The 9,560-nt window shown below is 46.5% G+C and overlaps 1 protein-coding gene across 1 annotated transcript in view; it reads left to right on the top strand.

The window, feature by feature from the left end:
- LOC116702462 (titin) overlaps positions 1-3,790 on the top strand; it is a gene marked incomplete at its 5' end in the record, with an annotated part of 4,416 nt that extends 626 nt beyond the window's left edge. Inside the window, 6 exon segments of the mRNA XM_032536667.1 lie at positions 17-304; positions 1,139-1,435; positions 1,932-2,118; positions 2,214-2,329; positions 2,672-2,979; positions 3,506-3,790. Coding sequence (XP_032392558.1) covers positions 17-304; positions 1,139-1,435; positions 1,932-2,118; positions 2,214-2,329; positions 2,672-2,979; positions 3,506-3,790 — 1,481 coding nt within the window.
- Between the last annotated feature and the right edge of the window lie 5,770 nt (positions 3,791-9,560).

The following is a 9,560-nucleotide window of genomic DNA, read 5'->3' as shown; positions in this document are numbered from 1 at the left end:
TCTCCCCCCCGTGCAGAGGCTCCGGAGATCCAGCTGGACGCCAAGCTGCTGGCCGGTCTGACGGCCAAGGCCGGCAGTAGGATCGAGCTCCCCGCCGAGGTGACGGGTAAGCCAGAGCCGCGAGTGAAGTGGACCAAGGCAGACCTGGTCCTGAAGCCGGACGACCGGGTGTCCATCGACACCAAGCCGGGACACTCCACGGTCGCCATCGCCAAGACGCGCCGAGACGACAGCTGCACCTACATCATCGAGGCCACCAACAGCAGCGGCCGCGCCACCGCCACCGTCGACGTCAACATCCTGGGTACGGGGGCCTTGGGGAACCGTGACCCCCCAGGGGGGGCCGCGGAGATCTGGGATAGCTGTCTTTCACTTCCTGTGGGAGGACATATTAACTATTCCGGTTGACTGCAGCTTTTTGTTTTTCTGGGTCAAAATTTAAAAATCAAAACGTTTGGTCGTGTTTTTTGACGCTTTCGTCGCTTTTCGCGATGTTTTTGAAGCTTTTTGTCGCGTTTTTTTATTTTTCTCCTTGTTTTTGAAGATTTTTCAGACATTTGTTTCCTTTTGTTTCATTTTTTATCATTTATTTTCCATTGCTGTGTATTAAACCACATAGTACACAAAGTACATACACATATATATTTATATATATTGTATATGTATATTTTCTGTGTCTAAATTTAAAATTAAAACTATTTGGTCGTCTTTTCTCGATGTTTTTGTCACTTTTAGTTTTTTTTGTCACTTTTTTTTGTAATGAAAGTAGTGAACTAATAATTTATTTTAATTGCAATGAGCGTTGTACGGAACCATCCACGTTATTTTATGTGACAACTTGGTTGAAAGAAACCCAAATTTCAGATGTTTTTATCCGTTTTTTAGCATTTTCTGACATTTCTCAGGATATTTCGGACATTTGTTTGACATTTCTTGTATAATTTATTTCCATTGCTGTGATGTAATGAAAGTAGGGAACTAACCATCCACGTTATTGTTTCTGACAATTTGGTTGAAAGAAGCCCCAAATTACGATGTTTTTCTGCAGTTTTTCTGCATTTTTTTGGTTTTACTCCCTGTTTTTGGACATTTTTCTGACATTTATAATGATTGTGATGTTCCCCCCCCCCCCCTACAGATAAGCCCGGCGCTCCGGCGGCCTTCGACATCTCCGACATCACCAACGAGACCTGCTTCCTGGCGTGGAACCCGCCGCGCGACGACGGCGGCTCCAAGGTCACCAACTACATCGTGGAGCGGCGCGCGGCCGACAGCGAGATCTGGCACCGCCTGTCCTCCACCGTGAAGCAGACCACCTACCGGGCCGGGGGCCTGGTCAAGTTCAAGGAGTACATCTTCCGGGTCTTCGCTGAGAACCAGTTCGGTGTCGGACCGCCGGCCGAACACCCGTCCATCATCGCCAGATACCCCTTCGGTAGGTCGGGGGGGCGGGGGGGCACTGGGGATGGCATTTTGTGTCTTTGATGGCATGTTAAGCACCTGATTGGTTAGTCTCTCTCTACTGACAGACCTGATTGGTTAGTTTCTCTCTCTACTGACAGACCTGATTGGTTAGTCTCTCTCTACTGACAGACCTGATTGGTTAGTTTCTCTCTACTGACAGACCTGATTGGTTAGTTTCTCTTGTTCCCCCCTCTCTTCTTCTTCTTCTTGTTCTGCACTACTTATTTTTTATATTTTCATATTTTGTGTTGACGCTGTAAAGGTTTTGCTTCAATCTCGTTGCACAGGTACTGTGTGTATAATGTGTGTATAATGTGTGTATAACGTGTATAACGTGTATAATGTGTGTGTAATGTGCGTATAATGTGCATAATGTGTGTATAATGTGCGTATATTGTGTATAATGTGTGTATAATGTGTCACATTATAATGATAATAAAGCCTTTCTACTATGTTGTGGTCCTCAGACACCCCCGGAGCCCCATATAAGCTGGAGGCCTCGGACATCGCCAAGGACTCTGTGAGCCTGGCGTGGTACGAGCCCGACGAGGACGGAGGAAGCCCCATCACCGGCTACTGGGTGGAGCGATACGAGCCGGACCACGACAAGTGGATCAGGTGCAACAAGCTGCCCATCAAGGACACCAACTACAGGTGAGTCCAGTACTAATAATCCGGACATTATACAAGACTGTGTGTGGTTTATGTCCCTTGTTGTAATCTGTGGTTGATGTGTTTCCGCCCCCCAGGGTCAAAGGTCTCCCCACCAGGAAGAAGTACAAGTTCAGGGTCCTGGCGGAGAATCTGGCCGGAACTGGAAAACCCAGCAAGGAGACAGACCAGATCCTCGTCAAAGACCCTATCGGTACAAACTCATCCATTCACTGCAATGTTCAGTTCATAGTAAGGAAACAGAGAACCAGAGCAGGGGGAATTAGGAGGTGGGGAGGTGTACTCCAAGCGAGGGGGAGATGAGTGGTGTGACACCAAGCAGGGGGAATGAGGGGGGAAGCAGCCAGAGCATGGGGAAGCGGGAGGGGGAAAGAGAAAGGGGACTGCCAGAGCTGGGGAAGGGGGGAATTAGAGGGGAAAAGGGGGAAATGCTAGAGCGGGGGAATGAGAGTGGAAATAGCGCATAGTGTCTGTAGCGTTTGAATAAATTAACCCTCTTGTGAGTTTTCACCGCCGTGGTTCCGGACTCTTCCAGACCCCCCCTGGCCCCCCGGTAAGCCCACGGTGAGGGACGTGGCGAAGACCTCCTGCTTCCTGGCCTGGACCAAACCGGAGCACGACGGCGGCGCCAAGATCGACAGCTACGTCATCGAGATGCTGAAGAGCGGCACCACGGACTGGATCCGCGTGGCGGAGGGGATCAGCCTCCTGGAGCACGCCCTGCGGGGCCTCATGGAGAAGCAGGAGTACTCCTTCAGGGTCCGGGCCCTCAACGTGGCCGGGGAGAGCGACCCCAGCGAGCCCAGCGAGCCCGTCCTCTGCAAGGAGAGACTCAGTAAGGCTGTTTTACTGTATATAATGTATCCACACACACACACACACACACACACATACAACACACAGTGACACACACACACACCACACACAGACAACACACAACAGACAGACAGACACACAAAAAACTTACACATACATCTACACACACACCCACACAGACAGACACACACACACACAGGACACACACTCACACACACACATACACCACACTCCCAATACAGTGACCAACACACACACAGACAGACAGACAGACAACCCACACACCACACACAGTGACACACATACACAAGCACACACACACACACACACACCACACATTACAACATCACACACACACACACACACACACGGCACCAACACACACCACAGACACACACATACAACACAACACACCCCTCAAACGGTTGCTATGATCATCCCTGCTCCATTGTTTATTCTTATACTATTATTTTATTTCCATACATCAAGCGCCGTCTTCCCCCCCCCAGCCCCCCCCCCCACCCCCCCCTCGCCCCCCCCACCCCCCCCCCAGAACCCCCGGACCCCCCCGCTGGTCACGCTGGTCAGCATCAGCCGGACAGCGTCCGACCTGAGTGGGACGTCAGCCGGAGCGGCGACTGAGCGGCACCCCATCACCAAACTACGGGGAGAGGTGACCGCGGCGACAAGGGGGCCTGGCAGGCGGTGTGACACCACGGGAAGGAGCTCAAGATACAGCGGTGACGCCGCTCAACTGGGGCCGCGCTCTCCCGTGTTCCGGATCCGCCGCCGAGATCGCGCGCCGGTCCTCGGGCCCTCTAGCCTGGAGGACACCTGATGAGATGGCCAGGACACCGTTCAGTAAGAAAACCGTTACACGGTGGTACAGGGCTACTGGACACCCTACAACAGTACTATGTGTATGTTAAATGGTAGGGCTTCGATGAAATTCTATGTGTGTTTTAGGACAGTAGCCTCTGGGCGGTGGCACTCTTAGTAGTGTTAGACCAGTAGCCTCCTGGGTCCCCAGGTTGAAGCTGTGACAGTTAGATAGGCCTGCAGTGCAGTGTCGGTCAGGTGCCGTGTGCCAGATGACAGTAGCCCTCTGTGTTCTGTGTGACAGCGCCGTCGTGTCCAGTTAACAGTAGCTGGTCAGTCTGACCGGCACGTCTGCTTCCAGGGTGTTGCTACGTAGCACCCTCTGGTGTCAGGTGTTAGACGTAGCCTCTGTGGTCCAGGTGTTAGACGTAGCCCTGGGTTCAGGTGTTAGACGTATCTCCTTGGTCAGGTTTCGACAGTACCCTCTGGGTCAGGTGTTAGACGAGTCCCTCTGGTTCCAGTGTTAGGAACGTACCCTCTGGTTAAGCCGCGTAGTGGATCACGGGTACCCGCTCCTGGGTCAGGTCGCAGCTCTGGTCCAGGTGTAGACGTAGCCTCGTGGTCCAGGTTGTTAGGTACAGTAGCCCTGTCGTAGCAGGTTCTGGTCCGGTGTTTAGACAGTATCCTCTGGGTTCAGGTGTTAGACACGATAGCTCGGCTCTGTTAAATGTCGAAGTGTTCAGGCAGGGCCAGTATTTGCGCTCTGGTTAATAGCGCTTAGGTGTTAGACAGTAAGCCCTGGGTTCAGGTTGTTGAGACAGTACCCTCTGGGTTCAGGTGTTATCCGAGCCTCTGGCGGTCCAGGTGTAGACAGGATACCTCGGGTCAGGTTTAGACAGTGACCATCTGGGTTCAGGTGTAGACAGGGTCCGGTCCAGGTGAGGCATACCTCTGGTTCAGGTGTTAGAAGTACCCGGTAGGTGTGTACAAGCCTCGTGGGTCCAGGTGTTAGACCCCCGTAGCTAGGCAGTAGACGCTGGGAGTGTGAACATCCTCGGTCCAGGTGTTAACATTAGCGGTCTGGGTCCTGCTGTTAGACAGTAGCACCATCCTGGTTTCATGGGTTGTTTAGACAGTGACCTCTGGGTTCAGGTGTTAGACAGTAGCCTCTGGGTCCAGGTGTTAGACAGTGGCCTTTTCGTCCAGGTGTTAGACAGTACCCTCTGTGTTATTATAACCCTGAGAGGGCGGAGACGTAACAAGATGTTGTTTGTGTCACAGCGACTCCCGGGCCGCCGTACGCCCTCACCGTCAACGCCGTGACCAAGACGTACGTGGACCTGCAGTGGGAGGCCCCCAAAAACGACGGCGGGAGACCCATCCTCAAGTAGGTTCAGTCTCAGTCTTTACTGGGAACAGATTTAAAATGTATTAAAATTTTGGGAAAGTCATTCCCAATCCTTGGCCATGGCGTTCTGTAACTGATTCACATGACTCACATCTGGTCTCAACTTACATCTGGTCTCGACTCACATGACTCAATATCTGGTTATAAACTACCTCTGGTCTAGACTCACTGAAACATCTTGGGTCTAATTAAATCCTGGTCTTCAACTCACATGACTCACATTCTGCCACTCGATCACATCCTGCACTGGCTTTCACATCGCACTCTTGCATACATCTGCACTGCGATTTACTCATCTGGACTTGATATCACATCGGACTTGGCTCCTATCTGGACTAGGTTCACGGTGGACAGTGACGAACATCTGGACTTGGCTCACGTCTGGAGACCTGGACTAACATCTTGGATTGACTCAATTCTGGCGACTACGGCTAAACATTTCTACACTCGCTCCCTGACTCATCTGGCTTGACCAGGTGGATTACCTGTCCCCCCCCCCACCCCCCCCCCCCCCCCAAAGTACTCTGGAGAAGAAGGAGAAGCTCGGCACCCGCTTGGTGACGTGCGGGGAAGACCTGGTCCGGACCTGTAAGTACCGCGACCGTGACGGACGTCATCGACGGGGGACCGAGGTCCAGTTTCCAGGTCAGCGCCGCGACGAAGGGGGGGTCGGCCACCCCAGCGAACCCACCGAGATCTTCACCATCGAGGACCCAACAGGTCAGTCCGGCTAAATGGGTCCGTCCCCTCCAGTGTGGATGAGACAGTCTAAATGTGTTATTCCATCCAGTGTCCCCTCCGGTGTGGAGAGACAGTCTAACTGTGTCCGTCCCCTCCAGTATGGAGAGACAGTCCAACTGTGTCCGTCCTCTCAGTGTGGAGAGACAGTCCAAATGTGTCCGACCCGTCCAGTATGGATGAGACAGTCTGTGTCCATCCCCTCCAGTGTCCCCTCCAGTCAGTCTAACTGTGTTCATCCCCTCCAGTGTCCCCTCCAGTGTTTAGAGTCAGTCTAACTGTGTCCATCCCCTCCAGTGTCCCCTCCAGTGTTTAGAGTCAGTCTAACTGTGTCCATCCCCTCCAGTGTCCCCTCCAGTGTTTAGAGTCAGTCTAACTGTGTCCGTCCCCTCACGTGTTTTAGAGTAGAGTCTATGTGTACTTCCTCCAGTGTTAGGTCCAGCTCTAACTGTTTCGTCCCCTCCAGGTCCCCTCCAGTGTTTAGAGACAGTCTAATGGTTTGTCCCCGCCAGTGTCCCTCCAGTATGGACGTCATCTAATTGTGTCTGCCACTCCACAGCGAACTCCAGTGTTTAGGCCAGTCCTAACAGTGTTTGTCCCCATGTACCCCCGTGTGGACAGTCAGGTCTAACGTGTCGTCGTCCTCTCCAGTGTCCCCTCAGTGTTTTTAGAGCCAGTCTAACGGTGTGTCGCGGAGTGCCTCCCTCGCCGTGGAGCTGCACGTGAACGGAGCAACGAGGCTGGATATCTCTCTCCACTCGCCTGATTCGCCGGTCCGTGCGGGACGTCGGCTTGCCCGAATACAGCGGGCTCCCACCTAGCGAGAGTGCGCCGCCCTGGCAACGAGAAATTGGAATAGAGGGTCAACTCGCGCCCGTTAAGGATTGAAGTACCGCGTGGGAGCGGCAATCGTACACGAGGAAGGAGTCACGTCCTCGGGTCTCGCGCCATCCAAAATCGGTCGGAAAATCGTCAGGAGCAGAGCCGACAGCTCGGGAGAGCAGAGCGTACGGAGAGAGAGATAACGTCTTTTTCGCCAAGGAGTTATTTTAGGATGAGCGGACCTGGTAAGTCGAAGTAGACAATAGAAAAGTAGGAAAAACATCGTAAGAAAATAGAAGTGACTAGTTGAAATATTGTAGAAAAGAAAAGTAGACGTAAGAAAGTATCGTAGAGTAGCGAAGAAAGAAAAGTAGGGACGAAAAAAAATACTACTCTAAAAAGTAGGAATATTGTCGAAGTTGTTAATTTTTTTAGTAAAGTATAAAGGTAGTAAAGGTATCATCGAAAGTGTATAAAAGAGGTTAAGGTGTGTAAAGCTTTAGATAGTGTATAAATGGTAAAGTGATGAAGTATATCAAGTGTGGCTAAGGTTTCTTAGAAGCTATATGTAGTCGAAGTATATAAAGTGGTGTAACGGGTATCATAGGAATAGTCAAAAGTTAAAGTGGTGTCAAAGGACGTATATATCACCGTGGGTGGTAAATATCATAGAAAGTTTTGTGTAAAGTCGCAAGTCTAAATAGGGTAAATTAGATACAAGTATAAAGTTGTAAAGGATATAGACGAAGATAGAAAGTGTGAAGAGATAAAGGTGTAAAGTAGGAAGTATAACGTGTGTAATTAGACAGAGTATAAAGTGGGGCACGTATCATAGGAGAAAGTGTTAAAGTAGAAGTATATATAAAGTGTAAAGTGTAGAAGTATACAGGTAAATAGAGAGATTAAAGTCGTGGTGTAAAGTATCATGGAAAAGTGGTAATGTAAAGTAGAAGGTATTATAACGTTGTAAAAACGGGGTTAGGGGGGGACAGAACGTCGTAGATAGTAGAAGTATTTAATAAAGTGTGTATTAATTAGGAGTATTAATTTTATAAAGGGGTTTAACAAGTATACCATAGAAAGTGGTGTAAGTTATTTGTTTCTTCTAAGTTTGTAAGGTTAGTTAGAAGTATTAACGTGTAAAGTAAAGTATAAAGTGTTATTTAAAGATCATAGAGAAGTGTAAAGGATATAGTGTTGTAAAGTACAAGTATAAAGTGGTGAAAGTATATGAAGTGTAGTAAAGTAGACGTATTTAAAGTGAAAGTAGAAGTTAGAACGTGTAAAGTAGGAAGTATAAAGTGTAAAGTATCATAGAAAGAAAGTATATAAAGTGATTAAGGGTGTAAAGTATAATTATTAAAGTGTGTAAAAGTATCATAGAAAGGTAAAGTATAAAGTGTTTTTATAAAAGCAGAGAAAGTATAAGTTTTAAAGTAGAAACGTAATTATAAAGTGGTTAAAGTAGAGTATAAAGTGTAAAAGTATCATGAAAAAGTGTATGACGTATAAGTTTTTTAAAACGTAAGAAAGTTATAAAGTTGTAAAGTAGAAGTATAGTATTATAAAGTTTACATCGTATAAGGATAAAGTGTAAAGTATCCAGAAAGTAAAGTATAAAGTGTAACGTAGAAGTATAAAGGTTAATGTAAAGTCGACGTGTGAAGTGTAAAGTAGAAGTTATGAAGTGTTAAAGGAGAGTAGAACGAAAGTAGACAGTGTGATAGTGTAAAAGTGAAGTATAAATGTAGAGTAGAGTATATGAAGTGTAACGTTAGAAGTATGAAGTGATGAAAGTAGAAGCTGTGAGTTGTAAAGGAAACGTATAAATGTAGAGTTAGAAGTATGAAGGGGTGTAAAGGTAGACGTTATTAAAGTGTTGTAAAGAGAAAGATTAAAAGTTGTAAGTAAATTAGACTAAAGTAATAAAGGTAAGTATCATAGAAAGTGTAAGTAGAGTTCTTTTTATAACGTGTAAGTAGAAGTTAAAGTGAAATTAGAAGTATAAAGTGTAAAAAGTAAAATTAGGAAAGTGTTGTAAAGCAGAAAGTGTAAAGTTTGAATAAAGTATAAAGTGTAAAGTCGAAGTATAAAGTGTAAAGTATCATAGAAAGTGTACTGTAATAGTAATAAAGTGCAGTACAAGTATAAAGTGTGTCCCATTATCATCGAAAGGGTTAAAAGTGAAGTATACAGTTGGTTTAACAGTAGATCGTATAGAAGAAGTAATTATAAAGGTTTAAAGTAGACGATAAAGTGTTTTTTGTAATTTTAATGTATCCTAGAAAGTCTACAAAAAGTTATTTATAACGTGTAAGCTTATAAGTATAAAGTGTTGTTTTAAAGTATCATAGAAAGTGTTTATAAAGGATAAATTTGTAAAGACAAGACAGTCTAACATAAAGTTTTAAAAGTAGAAGTATAAAGTGTTAAAGTGTAGGTTATAAAAGTGTCAGTAACGTATCATGGAAACGTGTAAAAGTAAATTAAAGGTTTAAAGTATAAGTATAAATAGGTCGTGTAAAGTAGAATAGTTAAAAGTTAAAGTATAAGTATAAAGTGTAAAAGTACACGAAAGTGTAAAGTTATAAAGGTAAAGTTAGAAGTAATAAAGTGGTAAAGTAGAAGTGTGAAGTGTAAAGTAGGAAGTATGGAGTGTTAAAGGAAGGGGACGTGTCAAAGTAGAGTATAAAATGTAGAGTAGAAGTATGAAGTGTAAAGTAGAAGTATGAAGTGTAAAGTAGAAGTGTGAAGTGTAAAGTACAAGTATAAAATGTAGAGTAGAAGTATGAAGTGTAAAGTAGAAGTATGAAGTGTAAAG

Source organism: Etheostoma spectabile, chromosome 2 (genome assembly GCF_008692095.1).
Source record: "Etheostoma spectabile isolate EspeVRDwgs_2016 chromosome 2, UIUC_Espe_1.0, whole genome shotgun sequence".
Classification (NCBI taxonomy): domain Eukaryota; kingdom Metazoa; phylum Chordata; class Actinopteri; order Perciformes; family Percidae; genus Etheostoma; species Etheostoma spectabile.
Note: the sequence above shows the minus strand (reverse complement) of the source record. Positions and strands in the feature narration are given on the sequence as shown.